This window comes from Macrobrachium nipponense, chromosome 12, assembly GCF_015104395.2.
Source record: "Macrobrachium nipponense isolate FS-2020 chromosome 12, ASM1510439v2, whole genome shotgun sequence".
Taxonomy (NCBI): domain Eukaryota; kingdom Metazoa; phylum Arthropoda; class Malacostraca; order Decapoda; family Palaemonidae; genus Macrobrachium; species Macrobrachium nipponense.
In genome coordinates this window covers 3727770-3751748 of record NC_087205.1, presented here as the reverse complement: position 1 = coordinate 3751748, position 23979 = coordinate 3727770, and the positions used below count along the sequence as shown (strand labels likewise).

Below are 23979 nucleotides of genomic sequence, written 5' to 3'. Positions count from 1 at the left end.
TTTGGTGATAGAAATTCATTTCTCGATATAGTGTGGTTTGGATCCCACAGTAAGCTGTAGGTCCCGTTGCTAGGTGACCAGTTGGTTCCTAGCCACATAAAAATATCTAATCCTTCGTGCCAGCCCTAAGAGAGCTGTTAATCAGCTCAGTGGTCTGGTAAAACTAAGATACACTTAACTTATAGTCAGGTAAGCTGAAGAGCTGTGACATTCCCTCCAACTTTTTTTGCTTCATAGATAAACACTACTTATTTTACAGTGTCTGACTTGTTCTGTATCCTGATTTCATTTTATCCTTGATGAAGTAGAAAATGATGTTTGTGATAAAGTGGTAATGAGGCTCTGGTCTTATGAGTGAAAGATTACTCACTATAGAGAAAGACTCACTGTGGCTATTTTTTGTATTGAATGGATCAGTCATCATCTAACACTACAAAATGGGCAATGAAGCTTAAATAAAGTAAGATGCGTATATTTAATTATAAGATATAAAATTATTTGACATTAGTGAAGATTAATTACTGCTGTAATTGGAATAAGCAATGAAATTTTCACTAAAACACCTAACATTAGAGAGATATTTGAGTTTCTACCAATTTGAAACGAGAGAGGGTAATTTCTCTTGATAATAATATCTCCAGATCTCCAGTTATAATAGCGCATCTAACTGCACTGTTTCTTAGTGTTTAAAAGATTCCTTTTAATTACTGGAATTATGCTTTCCCTCCGGTAATTACAGATATTCCAACAAAGGCAGTGATTATGGTTAAATCACTTCCACAATTGCGATGTATGTACACATCAATCTCTATTTCTTAAGATGAACCTTCAGAAGTGTAGACAGGTGAGGTCTTTTTGCTGCACAATCCACTGGTGTCCTCAGATACTATACAATTTACAATTAGGATTTAATTAGATTACTTTTTGATGTTAAGGTTTTGATGTACCTTAGGCTTAGTTCCTCACTTTGGATTAAAAGAGGAGCCAAGCTTGCCACATATAAACTGGTCTCCATATAAGTCCTATGGGCACCTACCCCAAGTTAGCACCATGTTTAGTTTCTCAAAATGTGCTTTGCAGGTACATCCATAAATTTGGCAGGCTTAATGTAATAACACATAGTAGATGTATAAAGTCCAAGCACCTTTTTTTCAGTCCACCTTAATCGTTATGTGACACCACTTGGATTATATTCAATGACTGTGTAATTCTGTTGGAGAAGTCATAAAAGGTCAAAAGTCTGTTTATAGTAGAAAATTACCCCCAAGTAATTTCACATTATCATATGGTTGAATGCTGTCATTTAACAAGAGGGTTGGTATCTCTTCTTTCTCTAGTCTGTGCTTCTGATTACTTTAAACCCCATTTTGAGGTAGTATTTACTGGGGTTTGCATGCTTATGTAGCAATGGACCCATTCCATGAAATAACAAAGTCATCTCTAAGTATTGCCCCATGCCACTCTGTAAAAAGCCATCTTCTTTAAATAGAGAGAAGAGAGAGTAATCCTACACGCACTTCTATGTAGTGATCCAATAAAAATTCATCATAAAGATCATGTCGCCTCCAATACTCTAGAATCCAGTTGCTTTAGAATACCACCCCTCTAAGTAGTGTTACAAGTATTCCCAGGTATAAAAAAAAGAAGAAGATTAAGGTTGGCAAAGGTATCTTGCATCTACCTCCATAACATTAACAACATTCTAAACATCATTCTTTATCTTTTAAATTAAATTGCTTGTTGGATAAAAAAAATCTATATATTCTGAATACCAAAGGTTACAATTTTAAAGGAGAAAAAATTGTGTTTAGGCACTTGGTGCAGGACTTTGAACATTTTCATCTTTGTTTCTCCCTGAAGAGTACAAACTGTTACAGTAGCTGATTTTCGGTGTCTAGTAGCTTATAAATCTATCTCATTAAACATCATCACTCAATGACTAGGAAACAGTTGATATTACTAGCCAAGCTTCAACCCTAGTTGGAAAAACAGAATACTTTAAGAATCTGGGATTGGCGTTAGTGGGTTTTAATGGGCTCTCAATGGTAACTGGATTCCATGAGTTCTAACAGAGAAAGCAGCACAGTGCTGGCAAAGAAATACTGAAGTAAAGAATAAAACTCACAAAATAATAAAAAAAACTATGAGCTTGCTTAATATAAAGAGTATATTTGCACTCTGTTGGAAGTTCCAAAGTTCTAACAGTTTGAATACATGTCATTTGCACTCTGGTGGAAGTTCCAAAGTTCTAATAGTTTAAATATATGTCAAATAAGATACTCCCTAAGTTGGTCACAGCTGAAACAAGTGCACGGGTACTTGTGGCACTTTGAGTAGCCACAATGGTCATATTATGGCTTAGATTAAAAAACTTCGAATGGTTATAAAACAAATAGACATAAATGGATCCTCAGGCCACTATTTGGATTACCATGACACTTCAGGTGTCTGTACTACAGCAACTATAATACAACAAGGTAGTGTTTGTGGCTAGGTAAATCACATAAAAATGACCAGGATCGCAAAATATGCAGCATAGACCAGAGAAACAAGCTTTCATGTGTCTGTCTGACATGGGAAGAGAGTAGCTGTTATTAGTGATGACGCTGATCACTGAACACAAGACAAAGTTCCCAAATTACATGCTAATGAGGGGATGACCCTTTTCTGGAGTAGTGCAGAGAGCCTCAGTCATCTCATATCCTTTTTAAAAGTGGGTTGTTGTGGGAATGTAGGTTTCTATGACTCAGGAAAATATAAGAAGACATAGTGAGTAAGGTACTCATAGTTGTGGGGGCACTTGCTTTGAAAACTATGTAATCTTCTTATATTAAGATTAAGCTGCCCATTTTTGTAGTAATTATAAATCCATAGGTTAGATAAGAGGTTTGTGTTTATGAAATGCAAGTTAATGCAGATATTTCTTTTTTACTTATGTAATTTCTTCTTATTTCAGCAAGTACATTCACAAAAGGTGAACAGATGGTACCTGTGATGAATCAGTTTGGCATTCACTGTGCTGTTTTTGGGAATCATGATTTTGGTGAGTACGTTGTCATAACTAAATGAATTATTGTAAAAGTTAGACTCTGAAGAAACATTTTAAAAAGTCAAATGTAAATAAAAATGGGTGTGATGACACAACTATTTTTACTTCCAATCTGTGCCATTATCATTTAATTTTACTTTGTTGTCTAACTTCATCACCTGTACCTTGCTCCAATTCTCAGTTTTCATTCGAAAAGCAGTCTGTCAGATAAACCCAGTCCAGAAATGTGATGTCAGAAGCCAATTTCAAACAAATGAATATGTAGCTGTATTTTCCACACTGAAGTGAAGACCTTACGTCTTCAACTCCCTAAAAAAAAAATTTTCAGACTAGGAATGTGACTCAGTGGTCTTATTAAACTAATTTATTTAATATTTGTACCCAAATTTTCACTTCTCATTTAAAACAAATCCTATGCATCAAGAACATAAGACCTACAGTGAATCATAGTATACTGTGCTGTACATAATAATGTTTAAGAAACAAAAAACATCAACAATTAAGTTGTATATTTGAAACATGCAAGCATCCATTGTCAGGTGTCTTCATTCAGTTTTAAACAGTGCTCTTCCTTACTAACAGCAAAATTTTATTTTGTTAGCCCTTTTGATATGATTTTATTAGCGTTATTTGAGATTATAGATGACTAAATTAAAAAGTATATTTACTTTGATTTTCTTCTTTTCAAAAGTCTGCTCTATCCCAACTGTTTACATCATGACTTATTATTATTGTTGTGTTTTACCAATTTTTCTTCTGCATCTTTCAGATTTTGGTCTTGAAAGACTGATTGATGTGAAATCAAGAACACAATTTCCCTGGTTAATGAGCAACGTTGTAGACAATGAAACAGAAAAACCTCTGGCAGATGGCATTGAATCTATTACTTTAGTATGGCATGGCTGGAAAATTGGTCTTGTAAGTAATTGTTTTATTGTTTTTAAATAGGGTAATATTTTTTGGAAAACACTATTTCTCATTTTTCCATGTGATTGATATGTAGATGTCATACCCTCACTCCGATTGTTAAAACTGACTGCCTGAAGCGTGAATTTAAATTTTTTGGCTCGGTCATCTTTTTTTAAGTGCTGACAAGTGTTATGATGCTGATGTGCCAACCATGAGCTTCCATTGTGTTTTAGCCACTATATTAAAAGGATTTAGGTTTTCACTTACATGTATGTACTAATTAGTAAATACAAGTGTCATGGCCTTCTTTTGAAATGTGTGACAATTAATGTGTCTCATAGTCTTTGCGTCTTTGAGCATTTATTCAGTCATGGTGCCCCTTGTAGTGAGTGTGTGTGTGAGCAGTTGTTCAGTCATGGTGGCCCTTGTAGTGAGTATGGAAAAAAATATGTGTATGGAGAAAAGTCTGAAGCTTTCTCTAGGAAGGAAAACTTGTCGTTTTTATTTGTATACAAAGATGGATTGTTAGATAACGCTCAGTTGATATGTAATGACCCTGAACACATCCTTAACAGTAGAAAATGTAAAACATATATGGAAAAAGTGTACCCTTCTATGTTAATTTAACTGTAATTCTTATGATTGTTACCATTTCATTGCATTAAGGAAAATAAGTGTCAAAAGCCACTGGAAATCTTTGAATTTTAGTAATAAAATTCTAAGTAATGCACCACAGAAGAGACTTCTTCCTCCCTTGTGATTTTGAAGAAAGGCATATTAACCTGATCCTCAGTGTCACAGAAGACCCCTTTAGCAGAAATACTCCTAGGACACTGGTTGAATGACCAGTTGTATTAAAAATATGGAAACAACTTTTGAAGTTTTGGGAAACTCAGAGGTAGACTTATTTGCAGTGAGAATAAATAAGTAATGGTAGAGGTACTTCAATTACAAATGATGAAGCATCAGTTTGGGATCTTACACCTGTCCTCAAAAGCCTGATTAGAGAACCCTATGAGCAAGCACACTCTACAAGTTTGGTTCACTGCAAGAAGCTGCTGCTTACACAAGAGGGTGTCCTAAGCTTCTTGTGGTTTTTTAGCTAGAAACAAATTGGAGAGCCTTTTATGCTTTTTTGAGAGCCCTGAAGTAGTATCTACAGAAGATAAAATTGGGACACCTAGTTGCATAAAACTTTCTGACCAGTAGTTCCTTGCACAAAGGTGTGGACAAGAACACTGTATTCTTCAGGCCATGAGAGGCTATTAACAAGGCTTACAAAATAGGATCAGATAAAAGTTTGGAAGTTTCATCAAGTTCAAGCAAATCTAGTCCTTCTTTGCTCAGGTTTTTCAAGTACAGTGTTGGAGATTTCAGCCAATCTTTGCTTCCTTTTATCAGAGGTATATTACTCATCAGTTTGTGGATGCATTCTCGATAAACCCTGTGTTTATAGTGTGCTGATAATTAACTAGGTCTCTGTTTCACATGTCTTCCATAATACTATAAGAATAGTTATATGCATCTAAGTGCTTGATAATTGTCTGAAGTTTGATGTAGCAAGTGGTAGAATGCCCCATAATAATGATATACCATGGTGAACTATCGATACTCCTCTACTCACGAACTTTCAACTTATGAACTTTCAGAGATATGAATAACCTTGATCGTGAATTAAAACTGTAGTTTACCGTATTATTACCATAATTTGCTTAATGTATTTAGGTTTTAAATATTCGTATTAATAAAATACTTTATACAATACAGTGCAGTACTACTAGTACTATTGTGTATTAGTATGAAAAAACATAAATATTACTGTAAATATTACTGTACGTATCAAGTCTGAGTATATCAAGTTAGACTTACAAATAAATCAAGATACGAACAGCTGTTCGGGACGTAACTTGTTTATGAGTAGAGGAGCGTCTGCAGTATCTTCTCGTTGGGCAGGCCAGAGAATCTATGTACCATAGATCTTTAGGTGGCAACTTTCTTGTTCATGAAGCACAGTTAGATCCCTAAATAGACTGATGCTGATGAGTTGCAGTTATCTCCTGCCTGAGTACAGTAGCTACTCTGCAAAATAATTAAGTTACTCAACCCTGTATGAACAGGGATAAATCTTTTAATTTACTTACACAGAGTAGCTACTTTACTCAGGCTGGAGACAATCACAACTCATCAGCATCAGCTCAGTTAGATATATAACTATAAGGTTACATGAACTAGAAAGTTGTCATCTACTATGGTAGAACATTATTGCAGGGCATTCTAAAACTCCCTTCATCAGTCATAGACCACATTAACTGTCAAGTGCTCAGATGTAATGTTATTATTCTTGTGTTTTTATGGAAGATTAATGATGATGTAGAGACCTAGTTAATGTGGAATGCCAAATTAGATCTTTCGAGAATAACTTTTATCTTACAGATAATTCATCACACAGTGAGCAATATTTGTAAATAGAATAATAGCTTTGAAAATTTTCAATCTCGTGTACTTTTATATCCATTCCACTCTTCCAAAGAAGTCTTAGAAATTATTAACCCTTAAACGCCGAAGCGGTAAAAAAAAAATTGTCTCCCGTGTGCCGGAGGTGTTTCAGAGTGAGCGCGGAAGCGGAAAAAATATTTTTTTCAAAAAATCACAGCGCGATTAGTTTTCAAGATTAAGAGTTCATTTTTGGCTTCTTTTTTTGTCATTGGCTGAAGTTTAGTATGCAACCATCAGAAATTAAAAAAATTATCATTATCATATATAAATAATGCGATATATGATAGCGCAAAAACGAAATTTCATATATAATTGTATTCAAATCGCGCTGTGCGCAAAACGGTTAAAGGTAACAAGTTACTTTTTTTTCGTTGTAATGTACACTAAATTGCAATCATTTTGGTATATAACACATTGTAAAACGATAAAAGCAACACAGAGAAAATATTAGCACAAAATAATGCATGAATTCGTAACGCGCGGACGTAAACAAATATTTTTTTCAAAAAATTACCATATAAATCTAAACTATTTGGTTTCCTAGAGACTTCCGCAATTTCTTTCAAAATGAAGACAAATGATTGAATATTACTATACTGTAAGAATATTAGCTTACAATTGCAGTTTTCGACCATATCTGACAAGTTAAAGTTGACCGAATGTCGAATTTTTTATATATATATATAGCAATTATTTCGGAAATAAGAAAAGCTACAACCTTCAAATATTTTTTGTTTTATTCTACATGAAATTGGGCACATTTTCATTTATAAAACTCTGAAATGCTTAATATGAAACGGAGCAAATATTCAGAGAATGGGACTTACGCATTTCGGAGATTTGTGGCGGAGAATCCGCGCGCGGAGGGAAGGAAAGATTTTTTTTTAAATTCACCATAAATCTAAATATTTTGCTAGAGACTTCGAATTTGTTTCAAGATGAAGATAAATGACTGAATATTACTAGACTGTAAGAGTTTTAGCTTACAATTGTGTTTTTCGACCATTTCGGTAGAGTCAAAGTTGACCGAACGTGGTTTTTTTTTCTATTTATCGTGATTTATATGCAAATATTTCAAAAATGAGAAAAGCTACAACTTTCAATTATTTTTTGTTGTATTCTACATGAAATTGCGCACATTTTCATATATAAAACTTTATGTAACGGCTAATTTAAAATGGTGCAAACATTACCACATTCGCACGTATGATTTTTTCGGAAGAGTTACCGCGCGGACGTAAAGAAAATGTTATTTTTTTTCATAAATTCACCATAAATCGAAATATTGTGCTAGAGACTTCCAATTTGTTGCAAAATGAAGGTAAATGCTTGAATATTACTAGAATATAAGCGTTTTAGCTTACAATTGCGTTTTTCTACCATTTCGGTAGAGTCAAAGTTGACCGAAGGTTGAAATTTTGGCAATTATCGTTATTTATATGAAAATATCTCAAAACTGATAAAAGCTACAACCATGGGTTGTTTTTAGTTGTATTGTGCATGAAATTGCGCACATTTCCATATATAAAACTTTATATAACGGCTAATTTTAAAATGGTGCAAACATTACCACAATCGCATGTATGATTTTTTTCGGAAGAGTTACCGCGCGGACGTAAGGAAAAAGTTTTTTCATAAATTCACCATAAATCAAAATATTGTGCTATAGACTTCCAATTAGTTCCAAAATTAAGGTAAATGATTGAATATTACTAAAATATAAGAGTTTTAGCTTACAATTGCGTTTTTCGACCATTTCGGTAGAGTGAAAGTTGACCGAAGGTTGAAATTTGGCAATTATCGTTATTTATATGGAAATATCTCAAAACTGATAAAAGCTACAATCATGACTATTTTATTGTTGTATTCTACATAAAAATGTGCACATTTTCATATATAATACTTCATGTAACGACTAATTTACAATGGTACAAAAATTATGTCAAAGTGACGAAATAATTTCCGAGATGTGTCACAGATACTTTTTAGTGCGGCAAGAAAGAAATTCACTCTTGCGCGCCTGCTTAACGATTGTAAACAAAACAACACCTTGATCCGTGAACTCCCAGCATCCCCTAAGGCGCGTGATTCAAAAGTTTTAGGCTGGTAGGCCTATAAGTATTTTTCTGCGAATTTTAAAAAAAACTTTTGTAAGTCGACGTAAAATACGTCCAGTCGGCACACGAGAGACAAAAAATGTCGACGTAAAATACGTCCAGTCGGCAGTAAAGGGTTAATAGATAGAAGAGTGCAATGAATACAAGAGCATTTAACATGTAATTTTAAATAATTCTCATGCTTTGTGAGCACAAAGATTTTTTATTCTGTTTAAACTTATTATTCACTGCATGGTTGGTTAGCCAAAAGAGGAAGTTATTCTTGAGTGTTAGTTTAGAGGGAAATCTTAAATCTCAATATCAGTATTTTTCATCTTTAACTTTTTCAACATGAAGCCCAAGGGATTTCCCAATCAGTGGGGTTGAAAGGAGGGTACTCCCAGCAGGCTGAGTAGTTTTTACATATGAATAGGGAAATTTGTGGACAATTTCTATTTTTCATATGTACAAACTGCTCAGCTTGCTGAGAGAGCCCGCCTTTCAACCCCACTTATCGGGAAATCCCTTGGGCTCCATGTTGAAAACAGTAAAGATGAAAAATACTAGTAAGCTTGAATATTTCAAAATACTAATATTTAGCTTGAATATTTCCCTAAAGGTAGAATTTCAAACTAACAATTCAAGGATAACTTCATCTTTAGGGATGACCCAACATGCAATGAATAATATGTTTAAATAGAATAATAAAACTTGTACAGTATTTAGCAGAGGGACTTTCCCCTAGTGGTGGAATGTCAAACTACCACTACTTTCAAGAAAAACTTCTTTCAATCATTTTTAATAGTTGTACTTCATTTGTGCATGGTGTTAATACCAGGGCCTCTGGTTTCAGCAGGTCAGAGGGTCTTCTTGAACCTATAGTATTTCTGTGGTTTCTTCCATTACTGTGATAAACAATAAAGGATTGAGTGCTCATTCATTTTAAACTTTTATGTACATATTTTTATTTTTCAGATTGGTTTAGTGGAGTGGGAATGGTTAGAAACCCTAGCGACAATCAATTGTGACCAAGTGACATTCACAGATTATGTAGACAGAGGGAGAGAACTTGCCACTAATCTTAAGAATGAAGTAAGTTTTAAATGCTTTAAATTTTTCTTTCATTGCAGCTCCTATGTATTCTGAGTCCTTATGCATTTACTATCCCATTTTTTTTTCGATGATATACTTAATTTCATTCAAATTTGTGATATTCCCTCATCCAAATGCAAAAATTTTCATTCAATGTTTTCATGTTTCTCTACCTGATAACTTCACAATTTAGTTTTCAATAGTTAGATTCCATGAATACTTGATGATTGAGGGGCAGCAGATAAATGGAAATTGGGATAACCTAAAAATATCCTAGTAACCTATAGGGAGGAAACAAGTACTATATAATATTTAATTCAATTTTGATCACAGTTGTTTAATGAGACCACTGGAACATCCAAGAATTCCATGAGTTTGCTTGCAAATAATAAATATGTAAACTTGGCTTAGGATAAATGAGAAACTGCAAGAAACTTTAGTGACTTCACCTAAAATTTGTGACTTTCTCTTGAATCATAAGTTCAAAAGTACAGGAACCTAATAATATACAGGCATCATACTTTCATGTCAGATATTATATACATGTATACTGTAATTTACAGTGGATGGTTTGCTCATCAGAAACCTTTGCTTGGTATACGCATTGGAAAGCTTTGGAAAACAACATAACATTTTAACTGTCTCTTGCATCACTGTATAAATAAATATGTTTCATTCAATATGGTTCCTACCATTCATGCATTCAAGAAAGTTGTACAGACGACTCACTGTGACAAAACTCTGAGCTAGTAGGTTGAGGACTTAGTTTAACTGTGTAATAGTATTATTTGGTAGAATATTTTACCTAAATTAGTATTATACAGTGGAATATTTTACTTAAATGTTATTGGCTATAAGTCCAGCGGCTGAAGAGTTTTGGATAACTAAAAACCAGACATAAATAGAACTTAATTTTATGAGAATTTATATAATTAAAAAGTTCTGATTTACATGTACTAATAAAGAACAATTTAAAGTTAAACTAGTGTTTTTATCATAGGTAGGTATAGTATTGATGTAAATACTAATTAAGTTGTTTTCATATCATAGTACTATATTTTAATATCTTTTTTGCAGGGCTGCGATTATATTATTGCTCTTACACACATGAGAACACCAAATGACATTAGATTAGCTGAAAATGTTGATGAAATTGACCTCATATTGGGTGGTCATGATCATGTTTATGAGATTACCAAGGTAAGGCATTAGTTTTTTTTTCTAAATACTTGGATTATATTTAAGTTTTTTCAATCTTGAATGATGTATTAGACAGTAGTACTCATAAAAAATGACAACACCAAAGCATATCAGTCCTCCAGATGAAATGTCTCCCAGTATGTATACCCAGCAGATTTCAAATAACCAGTGTGTGTGTAAAGAAACTGGGAAATTTAGAAATAATAATGAAACAAATTCAGTGAAAATAAGCATTATTAATTATATTAGAATAATGATAAGAAAAAATGGAGATAAATATTATTTCTGGTGGAGTGTCAGAGACACACCAGATGGAGTAGTCATGCCAGTCATAGATGAAATGGCTGATGTGATAGAAGTCGGATGAATAAATGAAAGAACACAAAAACAAAACGGTTCTAGGAGAAGTGCAAGAATATCAGTAGTTGACAGAATGTCTTACATATTAGGAACAAGTCTTCTTATGAGAATAAATGTATGGTTGACACAACACCAAGCCTCAGCTTTTTTTTCTAATTTGTACAAATATGATTAACAAATACGTATGGGTAAAACATACTCTTTAGTACACAGATGCAGTATGAATATAAGAAATATAGAATCTAACCTTAATTATGAACTTGCCTAACTGTGAGGGACCTTCGGCTTGTTGCTGAGGATGGAGGGTAGCTTACTCCAAGGAGACTTGATATCACAGTGAGCTTTCTGAGTAATTACACATATTTTTAGGCAATTATATTTTTGTTTTGCAAATGATTCAAATGCATATAATATACAAATAATGCTTTTTGTATATTTTAAACCTTGAAAGTTAGTTTGCTTTGGCACAAAAATCTGTCACTTTATCACTTCCCTTAGGTTTGCTGGCCTCCTTTTCCAGACACTTCAGATGGAGGAAAATCCAGCCTGGTTATTACACATAAAGGCTCCAAAATCCTCTTACCTGCAGATTTTTTTTGTAAATGTACAATGCAAAACCAATTTCAGCTTTGCTCCTCAGAACTTGACCACTTCATGCTTTCTCCATGCTAATTTTTGCCCACTTTTCAGTACTTAACTGCCAGTTAAGCCTTCTGTCATAATGTGGTGTTGGTATTTTCATAGTTATCCAGAATATTCAATTGTTTGTATTAAATAATTGCACTGGGCAGACTTTGCTTGGTGATGGGTGATACTGGAAAATAGTTGTCTTGCTTTTGCCCTGACTCGGACATGTTACTACTATTTGTGGACATTGCAAGGGAAGGAAAGACAACCCATTTTCTGGCTTTTGTCACTTCAGGCCTTGTTCCCTAGTAGAAGAGGACATTCATAAAAATTTTCTGGAAACTGTCCAACAAGGTAGTAGGAGTGATTTCAAAAATCACTACAGTCTCTCATCTGAGAAATTATGGCAGGGACCAAGTTTCCGGCACTGTGCCTACCTTAAGTGGGGGGGAAGATCACAATAACATTCTGATCCTCACATTTGTCCAAGGAAGCCACAACCTGGTGGCTGACATGTTGAGCAGACAAGACCAGATATTTCTAGCAAGTTTTTCTACTTTGTGAAGTCTTTGGCATGCTTTTGAAGCTATAGGAAATGCCTCAGTAGATCTGTTTACCATTTCAAGCGTCCAAATTACTCTTGAGCCTTACAAGACCATCCAGTATGGCTGAGCAATGCTCCAAAAGCAGTCACAGTGCCTACATTAGGAAAAGTTGATGATTTAACTTTTGTCAGATGCATAAGCAGAAACGAAAGAGATAATCTACAAGTAATATTTGCTTAAATAAAGAAAAAGTTTTGAATAACAAATAAAAGGCCATCCAATATGGCAGCGCAATGCTGCAAAAATATACTTATCATAGACAAACTACACTAGAAAGAGATGGTAAACAGCTCAATCTAGGCACATAAAATATTAAGACATTTACCTTCCTGGAACCCATGGATCCATTAGACATATGCGTTGTTCTGGTAGCTAGCCACAGACATTCATCTTTTGAATTGGGAATGGTGTGTCTGAGATTTTATAGACCATTAATGCGAGCTAAGTAAAAGGTGAGTTCTTTTGAAACAAGAATATGCAAAGCGTTTGCATCCCAGACATGAAAAATAATCTCGATATGAAAAATAAAATTCTCAAGATTACTTGGGAAATCAGGGAATCATATTTTTGTACATGAACTTTCCTGTCAGATATATACTTAGCTTACGTCTCTGAAGTCACGACAGAATTCAAAACTCGCGGCAAACGCGACAGGTAGGTCAGGTGATCTACCTTACCTGCCGCTGGGTTGCGGGTGTAAGAACCAATGCCCCTTTCTTGTCAGATTTTCTCTGTTGCCGGTGTCAACTACACCTGTTGTCGGTACCTCTCGACAGTTTGATTCTTTTCTCGTTTTTGCCCTGGATTGTTTCAACGGACTTTTGGTGAAGTACCTGATCTTTTGGCCTGGCATTCGCGATTTGTGGACCGTTTTTTTTTATTATTCTTTGGATTATTCTTTGGATTCATGATGTCTGATGTTGATATTAAGAAAACTGCTATGTTCAGAGTTTGTTCTATGAGTGAGTGTAAGGTGAGGCTACCGAAAGCTGCGGTAGACCCTCACACAGTATGTATGAAGTGTAGAGGGAATGACTGCTCCTTTATTAACCCTTGTATTGAATGTGAAAAACTGAATGAGGATGAATGGAAGTCTCTGTCGTCCTACTTGAGGAAGCTTGAAAAAGATAAAGTTAGGAAAGCTTCTTCCAGGAGCTCTAGTAGATCTCGGGTTAGTGAGTTGGAAAGTTAGGAAAGCTTCTTCCAGGAGCTCTAGTAGATCTCGGGTTAGCGAGTTGGATGTAGATAACCCTGTTCTAGACGTAGCTCCTTTACCAGTTTCAGCTCCTGCTCCCTACATCGAACCCGAAGATGCGCCTTTGGAAGTGGCCTCCATGAGAGCCACCATTTGCAGCATGGAGATGAAAATTAAACATTTAGAAGGTAAGAGTGATAGTAATAGTGATTTGTGCAGTGATCCCAGTGCAGTGGAGGGTGCGTCTGATCGGCTCCCTAATGCTTCCAGGCCTAGACCTCTTCCAGACTCCCAGTCCCAGTGGAGGAGGAAAGTCGACAGCCGCAGGAAGGTTAGGGAGAACCCCCATTGGTCAGGCGTCCCCTCGGTAGCGCCTGTTGCTCGTTCCCAGGCTACCTTAGATCGCGCCAAGAGAGAAGTCTTGCGCCAGTGTTTCTTGTCTTCGCCTTCGCCCTCTCCTAAACGCAGATGGAGCTCATCGGAAGCCTCGCGCCCTTCGAAGAGAGCCTGGCAGGCTCCTTGCGCCCTTCCCTCCAGCCCTGAAGTTTTTTCGGAAGAACCTGAGGTGGAAGCGAAGAAACATAGGAGATCTCTGGAGTATCGTTCTCCGAGCAGGGATCGAGCCTTGTCTCCCATTCAGGATTTTGTGAAGTCTCCCGCACGTGTGTTGGCTAATCTTCAGGCGCAGATTTCGGCTCTGGCTGGCTCCCTTATTGTGACTTCTCGTCGTAAGAAGGACGTCTCGCTTCCGGTGAAGAAGTCCAGGCGCCCCTCTCCTGACTCTCGCTATTCGACGGAAGCTGCCCTCTCTCCTGGACGTTTGGAGTCTCGCGTGAGGCATTCGGCAGCGGACAAACTCCCGTCTTCGTCCAGGCACCAGTCGCCTGGCAGGCCTGCCGACATAGTTTCTCCTTCGGACAAGGAACAGGCGTCTCGTAGGCGAACTTCGCCTTGCAGACGCTCTTCTTGAGACAGGCTCTCTCCCCTTGGCAGGCGCCAAGAGCCTAGTAGGCGCTACTCGCCTTGTAGCCGCTCCTCGTCTCGCCTCCGCTCTCCTGTTGACAGGCGCCCTAGAACGGACAGGCGCTGTTCTCTTAGTAGGCGCTCTTCTCCAGTAAGCCGCTCTTCGCTTGGCAGGCGCCAAGAGCCTGTTAGGCGTGTTTCTCCTGGCAGGCGCTCTTCTCCTGATTTTTGCTCTCCTCGAGTCAGGTGCCGGGAGCCTGGCAAACGCTTCTCCCCCAGTAGGCGCTCGTCGCCAGAGAGCCTCTCTCCTCGGGTCAGGCGCCAAGAGCCTGGTAGCTGCTTCTCTCATGGCAGGCGCTCTTCGCCAGGTAGCCGCTCTCCTTTGGACAGGCGCCAAGAGCCTGATAGAAGTTTTTCTTCAAACAGGCACTCTGCACCAGAGAGCCGCCTTGCTCTCGTTAGGCGCCAAGAGACTGACAAACTCCCTCCTCTGGACAAGAAGGAATATTCGAGCAGGCACTCTCCGGAAGTTTTTTCTTCCCCAGTCAGACGTCAGACTTCTTCAAGATGCACCTCCAAGGAAGGTCGTGCTTCTAAGGATCATGATGGTTCTTCAGCTGAGGAAGAGCAGGAACCCTTGGAAGAAGAAGCACCTAAGGACTCCACTGTTTCCTCTTATAAGAGGTTAACAGACTTGCTCCTCCAAGAGTTTTGGGATACCCTTTCTCCTGTGGCTCCTCCTTCGCCTCTCGTTATTCTCTACCTCGAAGACTTCGAAGGTTTCATCTTGTGTAAGGATGAAGCCTACCATTTCTATGAAAAAGGCTCTTAAGAGGTTTTGGGGAATGGCTCCTTGCTAAGGAAGAGAAAGGGAAGACAGTGTTTTCTTACCCTCCTTCTAAGCTGACTGGCAGACTAGGGTTCTGGTACGAATCGGGGGAACCCTTGGGCCTCGCTCTCCCCTCATCTGCAGACTCGGACTTCTCTTCGCTGGTGGATTCCACTCGTCGATCCGCCCTCCTGTCTTCCAAGACTACGTTGGGGATGAACGAGCGTGACCACCTGTTGAAGGGAATGTTCTGAGTCCTGGAAGTTTTTAACTTCCTTGATTGGTCTTTAGGAGTTCTGGCCAAAAAGACTTAGACCCCGGATTCCCTTTCACCTGAGGATCTTAACAGCGTCCTCACTTGTATGGATAAAGCAGTGAGAGATGGCTCGAGTGAAGTCTCTTCCCTTTTCGGAGCGGGAGTGATAAAGAAGAGGTCAGTATACTGTTCGTTTCTGACGAAGGCAGTATCTCGTGCTCAGAGAGCCTCCCTTTTTTATGCTCAACTCTCACCTCTTCTCTTCCCTAAGAAGATTATACAGGATGTCTCGAGTGCCCTCTCGGCCAAAGCTACACAGGACATGTTGGCCCAGTCGGCCAGGAAGCCTCGTTCTGCTTTCCAAGCCAAGACCAAGAAAGAGACTCCACTGAGGCAGGAGCCCTTTCGAGGAGGCCCCCCTGCCAGAGTTTCTTCAGTTAGAGGATCTAGACCCTTTAAGAGAGGGAAAACCTTCTCTAGATCAGTCAGAGGGAAGAAATAGCGTTCAAGGACTCCAGACATCAGTGGGTGCCAGACTACTGAAATTTGCCGACGTCTGGGCCCACAAAGGGGCGGACAATTGGTCCCTCTCGATTGTCCGCAAAGGCTACCTCATTCCCTTCACATCAAGGCCACCGTTGATGACGACTCCGAGGGAGTTGGTGGCCAGGTACAAGGACCCCATCATGAATCAAGCCCTTTCTCGAGCAGTAGATCTGATGCTAGAGAAGGAGGCTATAGAACTAGTGAAAGATCCCCGTTCTGGGGGTTTTTACAACAGACTTTTCCTAGTCCCAAAGAACTCAGGAGGATGGAGACCGGTTTTGGATGTAAGCGCCCTGAACGTCTTTGTGAAAAAGAGGAAGTTCGCCATGGAGACGACTTCCTCAGTGTTGGCGGCTCTTCGTCCAGGGGACTGGATGGTGTCCCTAGATCTTCAGGACGCTTACTTCCATGTGCCTATCCATCCTTCTTCACGGAAGTTTCTGAGATTCATGATGGGAGGAAGGATCTTCCAATTCAAGGCCTTGTGCTTCGGCCTCTCGACAGCACCACAAGTTTTCACGGGGTTAATGAAAAACGTGGCGCAGTGGCTGCATTTGGAGGGAGTGAGGGTGTCACTCTATCTCGACGACTGACTGATCAGAGCAGAGTCACAAGAAAGATGTCTGGAGGACCTACAAAAGGCCCTTACCTTGGCAAGTTCTCTGGGGCTTCTGGTGAACTTCCAGAAGTCTCAATTAATCCCCAGTCAAGAGCGGATTTATCTGGGGATTCGGATGGTTTCTCTGGCTTTTCAGGCGTATCCGTCGCCAGAGAGGATAGCTCGTTGCTACGAGAAACTAACGACCTTCCTAGAGAAAGATGCATGCACAGCGAGGGAGTGGATGAGTCTGCTGGGGACACTCTCCTCGCTGGAGCAATTCGTTTCTCTAGGAAGGTTGCATCTCAGGCCTCTACAGTTCTTCCTTCACCAGAACTGGAGGCGTCTCTCCCAAGATCTGGAGTTCTCCTTCAAGATCACAAGGGGAATCAAGAGGGACCTTCGGTGGTGGGTGGACCCGCTCCGATTTGTGGAAGGTATGTCTCTGCACATGCCGAACCCCAACCAAGTGTTGTTTTCCGACGCGTCGGAAGCAGGTTGGGGAGCGACGCTCGGGTCAAGAGAAGTGTCAGGCACCTGGGAGGGGGAACAGGTGTCTTGGCACATCAACAAGAAAGAGTTGATGGCAGTTTGGATGGCATTAAAAGCCTTCGAGCCCCACGTCCGAAATGCTATAGTTCAGGTCAACTCGGACAACACCACAGCCTTGGCGTACATAAGAAAGCAGGGGGGGGACGCACTCCTTCTCCCTGTACGAAACAGCAAAGGACCTTCTGCTGTGGTCTCAGGCAAGGAAGATCAGTCTCCTCACCAGATTCGTACAGGGAGAAAGGAACGTCAGGGCCGACCTCTTGAGCAGGAAGAATCAACTCCTTCCTTCAGAGTGGACCCTCCACTCAGAGGTGTGCCAGGACCTGTGGAGAAGGTGGGGCAGACCTCACATCGACCTCTTCGCAACAGCAAAGAACGCGAGGATAGAACTTTACTGCTCCCCGATCTCAGACCCAGGGGCAGTGACAGTGGATGCGTTTCTCCTAGACTGGGCAGGACTAGACGTCTACGCCTTTCCTCCCTTCAAGATACTGGGACAAACCCTCAAGAAATTTGCGACCTCAGAAATGACAAGAATGACGCTGGTAGCTCCGTTCTGGCCCACCCAAGATTGGTTCACAGAGGTACTGGAATGGTTGGTGGACTTTCCAAGAGCACTTCCACAAAGAGTAGATTTGCTCAGACAACCCCACTTCGACAGGTATCACAAAAACCTCCCCGCTCTCAATCTGACTGGCTTTCGACTGTCAAAAGTCTTGTCAGAGCGAAGGGGTTTTCGACAAAGGCTGCTAAGGCTATCGCCTCAGCTAGAAGGCCTTCTACCCTTAAAGTCTACCAGTCGAAGTGGGACGTTTTTCGTCGGTGGTGCAGAAACCAGAAATTTTCCTCTTCCAGTACCTCTGTGACTCAGATCGCAGACTTCCTCGTTTTCCTCAGAGAAAAATGCGGTTTGGCAGTCTCTACCATCAAAGGCTATCAGAGCATGCTGGCTGCAGTGTTCAGACATAGGAACCTAGATCTTTCGGATAACAAAGATCTGCATGATCTGTTAAGATCTTTTGAAACTTCCAAGAAAGCTTCAACTGAGGTTCCAAGTTGGAATCTGGATGTGGTTCTTCGTTTCCTGAGGTCCTCGAGTTTCGAACCTCCCCAGTTAGCCTCCTTCAAAGATCTTACGAGGAAGGCTTTGTTTCTCAATGCTTTGGCATCCGCTAAAAGGGTTAGTGAGCTTCATGCCCTAGAAGGAAGGGTAGGTTTCAAAGGAGATTCCATGATTTGTTCCTTCCTTCCTTCGTTTTAGCAAAGAATGAGAACCCCTCAAATCCTTGGCCAAGGAGTTTTGAGGTTCAAGGATTATCTGCCCTTGTAGGGGAAGAACCTGAAAGAACTCTTTGCCCTGTTAGGAGTTTAAAATACTACCTTCAGAAGAAGAAGACTCTTAAGGGCATTGAGGATAGACTATGGTGCTCTGTAAAGGACCCCAGTAGACCATTGTCTAAAAATGCACTGTCTTTCTTCATTAGAAGTCTAGTGAAAGAAGCACATATCTCTTGTGATGAAGAACATTTCAAGCTCCTGAAAGTCAAAAGCTCACGAGGTGAGAGCCATTGCCACTTCCTTGGCCTTCAGTAAGAATATATGTCTCTTCAGAATTTGATGAAAACTACATTCTGGAGATGCAATTCAGTATTCGCTAACCACTACCTTAAAGACGTCAGGATTACGTATGACGAGTGCTTCGCGTTAGGCCCGTACGTATCGGCGGATTCGGTGCTGGGGCAGGGAGCTGGAACATATCCTTTGTAGTTTTTTCCCTTGTTTTGGTATTGTGTTCATATGGTTGTATGAAAAATGATGCAGTTAGGCATCTTTTTTCTGTTCGTAGTGCTAACAACTTTAGATGGGTTAGGTGATCGGATTTAGTTTGAAGCTCCCTGCAATGGCAGTGGACAGGTTCTGTCATAGAAGAGGGCGAACCCCCGTTGACATGATCCGACTTGGATTCTACTGAGTAAGCGGATATCAAATCCCTTTGGTAGACCCAAAGAGTCTTTTCAGCTGTAGGTCACGCCCTCGCTGTAGCTCTTCTGGCTATGCAGACTAATAGACAGTACCTATGAAGTCTTCAGCCTAAACAGGTAAGAACCAAGGTTTTTTATACCCTACAACAGGTGTTGTTTTCCCTTTTCTTTGTTAGTTATCTGTCTCTTACCCTCCACCAAGGGTGTCAATCAGCTAAGTATATATCTGACAGGAAAGTTCATGTACAAAAATGATATTGTTATTTTATAATAAAGTTTTGTACATACTTACCTGGCAGATATATACGATTGATGGCCCGCCCAGCCTCCCCTCAGGAGACAGGTGGAAGAGAAAATCTGACAAGAAAGGGCATTGGTTCTTACACCCGCCACCCAGCGGCGGGTAAGGTAGATCACCTGACCTACCTGTCGTGTTTGCCGCGAGTTTTGAATTCTGTCGTGACGTCAGAGACGTAAGCTAAGTATATATCTGCCAGGTAAGTATGTACAAAACTTTATTGTAAAATAACAATATCATTTCTAACAGCTTCAAATTGGTGCATGCCCTTCCATATTGGAATGTTTAAAAAGATGTACATTAGTGGAAAGCTTTAGCACATGATAAAAAAAATAGGTGGGTTCTTGTTTAAAAAAGTATAGTATTTAAAATTCTTGCATCAATTAAGTAAGAAAAAGAAAATTCTTTGGATTCTTTGGAAATTGGGGAGCCATATTTTTAACAGCTGCAGAAGTTTCAAGGCTGTCCTTTCGCTGGAATGGTTGGAAAGAAGAAGCATGTTATAGTAGTATAAGGTTTTTTCATACATTTTCAAGTGATCTCCAACTACTTTAGCATTATAAAGTGTTGGTAATAAATACTTGTATTTTTTAACAATTAAACTGTTGACATATATGAAAAAACTTTTTAATGCTGATTAAACAACAGAATATGGCTGTGTTTTAGAATACTTACTTTTAGTGCTTGTTAAAGCTTTTTTATGGCTGGGAGACTTAATTGATTTCTAATTCTTGTAACCTAATTCCCAGTTATTGAAGTATACACACAGTCTAAATATAGTTATTAATGCTCTGAATTGTAAATTTATTATAAATATATGTTTCTGTATCTTACGCTTACATTTTTTTTATACAGGTAAATGGAAAGACTATTCTGAAAAGTGGAACTGATTTCCGTGAGTTTTCTGCTGTCACTTTGACATTAGAAGAAGATCAAGTTGATGTGAAAATACACAAAGTCGTAGTAGATTCAAATTTTGACCCTGATGAGGAATTGCTTGAAGCACTTAAGGAATATGAAGGTATGGAGTTATTTCTGTTATGCTAAAAGAATATGAAGGTATGGAGTTATTCTGTCATGCAACTTTGATGCTAATTTACGGTTATACAATTAACTTGGGGAACATGTTATATACTATTTATTAAAGATGTGAAATGTTATACATTGTACGTGTGTTGTAAATTGTATTTGTAATATTTTTACATAATGAGAGTATCCTCATCATAAAAGATATTAAAATAAGAACTTTGAGTCTTGATACTAAATCTTATATGGTCAGTATACACCTGTCTCAGTTCTAATGACTGTATTATGTTAATTAGTATCATTAATTTAGTTGATGACCTGTTATGTGGATATTATTGTTCATTATTTACTAATGCTTTTCCTATTCATTCCTTGTTACATTTTTTAATACAGTATGTTGCAATTTTGAATTTGCATTCTAATGTATAAGGATTTTCTCCTTTTATGTTTGATTACATACTCCATATTTTCTGTACTGAATGAAAGCTTTTGTTTCATAATTTCTCAAATACATGAGAGAGACATTGACTTCTTGTGTTATAGGGTTAGAGGACATATCCAAGAATTTTGTAGTTGTCAAATAATGATTGGCTTAGAAAGTAGCCATACTTAATAGAGATGTGATTTATGAAATCTCTTGAGACATTTAGTTTTTACCTCAAACCCAATACACAATTTACATTCAGCCAGTTTCAAGTCAAATGAAATCTCAGCCCCATCAATCTACTGTCAGAAATAAAAACATCAGCTTCAGCTGGCAGTCCTCATACACTCATGGACCCCTAGATACCTTGTGGCTAATTGTCTTGTATGTGTGTAACCAGTTAAAAGTTAAAACAAATTCCTAGATCAGGTTTTAGTACTCTTCACAGTGTTCATTTCTTGTTTGTTTGTCTGATATGACAATTATTGGTTATTCCCATTTTAGGATCATGTCACTTTAGCCCACCAAAGGATTTTTGCTGTCTTTTTGGAAGTACTAGTTAGTAAAAGGACACTTCTGTAAGCGCCTTTGTGATTGATTTTTTTTATGGGTAATTTGCATTGTTGTTTTGACTAGGAGTGAGAGGTTAGCATATGGTGTTAATGAGCTAATTCCATTTTCTTCCTGTTGCATTTTTTTTTTCCTGAAAAAAGTTTTTCTGGAAGAAAATCAACAGTATCCAGGAATTATTCCTCACAACTCAAAATCAAAACAGTAACATTTGAGAATCTCCACCACATTAGCTTTCAAGCATAATATTAAAACAGTGGCTATCTTCAGGGTAGTATATGGAGTTGCCACCCCACTTTCTCCGTCTCAGAAATGTAACTCGCAGGTATTTCAACGTTTTTTTCCTATAGCCATGTTATCACAACAGGATAGATTATAAACAAGGGTAATACAAGACTGACTCCCCTTTCTCCTTCCTCTGAACTTTCCTTCTCTCTCACTTTCAAGGACTCAGAAAGGTCAATCTGCTGTCTGGGTGAGTACAGGCAGTTCTCAGGTTATTAGGTTTGGATTACGTCATTCCAGGCTTACAGTGCTTGCCTCTTGGAGCAGCCCTGATTTTTCAGTGTTGTAAGTGGATTTACGGTGCCATTACCTGGACTTACTGCACCAACGGTACTTTTAAGTACTACTTATTCCCATTATAATTATGATGCTTCGGGTTACAGTGGTTTTCAGCTTACAGCGCGGCTGGGGACAGAACCCCCGCCATAAACTGGGGACTGCCTGTACTTAAAACAAGACTATCACATGGATCATAGAAGTGCTACATCTGAGGGAGCTCTTGTCATCCCTGTTAATTAGGAATTTAGGCATCGCACGATCAATGAGTTGCAATAAATAAGTGATGCTTTTATTACACAAAACACATTTTTCTTATAGTCTAATTGATTATAAGGGACCATGCCCTTCTCCCATCCCCACATTCAGTCACTCAACAGTAAGGCAAAACAGGATGAGTGCAGATGTAAGCTGCATTAGGAGGCCAGCCCAAATAGATTAGGTGCATTCTTTTCATCATAATGGTAGAAGTACATATCACTTAGTCACTTATTAGCTTTCTCTCCAATAAGGCGTTTGTAAGTGATTGTTTTCATATGGAAAATAAATGCTTTATGATATTAAAATTATTTTATGGTTGTGTTTAGATTTAGTTTTAAGAGATTGTACATATCCTGATAGTATATTTTATTTTCCCCCAAAGACTTAATGTAACCAATATGTATTTAAAGTACTTTACAGGTTAATGTTATTAAGAGTTTTAACATGTGTATTTTTCTTTTTTAGAACTTGTTGGAGCAAAGATGGACGAAGTTCTCGGTACATTTAGTGTTGATTTAGACGGAAGATTTTCTTCAGTTCGAACATCTGAGACCAGTCTTGGGAACTTCATATGTGATATTATAATGGCAGCATGTAATGCCGATGTTGCTATCATCAATTCGGGAACACTTAGATCAGACAGAATACATGAAGCCGGGGAATTCACAATGAGAGATTTAATGACTGTGTTACCTATGTTAGATCCTCTTCTAGTGCTAGAAATAACAGGTTGTTCTAAGTATAAATCACTTTTCTTGTATTATATAAGTTTTGGATATAGCCTGAATTTAGGCCTAAACATATTCATAAATGCAAACCATGTTTTACACAGGCTCATACTGCAATAAAGAGGGTCACGTGAGAATGCTATGGTAAACTGCGGATGTCTTTTGGCAGTTCGTAATGCTTATGAATAAGAGCACACTTGCATAATCTGTGTGTGGCAACACAATATGGTGTTGACTCTTGCTTACATTAGAAGGTATTAAAAATATAAAAATAAGCAAAAAAGAACATGAAGAAAGTGCTCAACTTCCTCCTCAAAAATTAGAAATTTACAACCAAGGAGACTGGATATGGATATCCTAAGAATTAGCTGCTAAGTTCTTGACTTTTATATTTCAGAATAAACCTGGAGCTGTTGATGTACTACTCAAGAGTGGACAAGATTTTATCAGCAAGGAACTACAGGCAATTGCTTACATTTGTCTATCCTAGAAATACCTTGAGCTTTATTTTGTCAACAAAACAAAGGTTAGGGTGACTGGAAAGGAAGCAGGGAGAAATTTCAGTCATAATATAAATCATATGTATACACGTATACATGTATGATTACTTGAGTTTATCCTAAATAACAATTTTAAACGGTTTGTCTTCACTCTGGTTATAATTATATGTACCTGTATTAGTTTTAACTTTTTCATACAGGCACACATCTATAGATGTGCAAAAATGGCATAAAAAGAGAAGTAGTCTGTATCATA

General features: G+C 38.4%; 1 protein-coding gene across 10 annotated transcripts in view; it reads left to right on the top strand.

Moving 5' to 3' along the window:
- LOC135224302 (mannosylglucosyl-3-phosphoglycerate phosphatase-like) overlaps positions 1-23979 on the top strand; it is a 96158-nt gene that overhangs the window by 30373 nt on the left and 41806 nt on the right. For all 10 annotated transcript variants that reach the window (XM_064263163.1, XM_064263156.1, XM_064263155.1 and 7 more), the window contains exons 3-8: positions 2957-3043; positions 3819-3967; positions 9526-9642; positions 10720-10842; positions 20509-20674; positions 22961-23224. In XM_064263163.1, coding sequence (XP_064119233.1) covers positions 2957-3043; positions 3819-3967; positions 9526-9642; positions 10720-10842; positions 20509-20674; positions 22961-23224 — 906 coding nt within the window. The remainder of the gene's footprint in view (positions 1-2956; positions 3044-3818; positions 3968-9525; positions 9643-10719; positions 10843-20508; positions 20675-22960; positions 23225-23979) is intronic.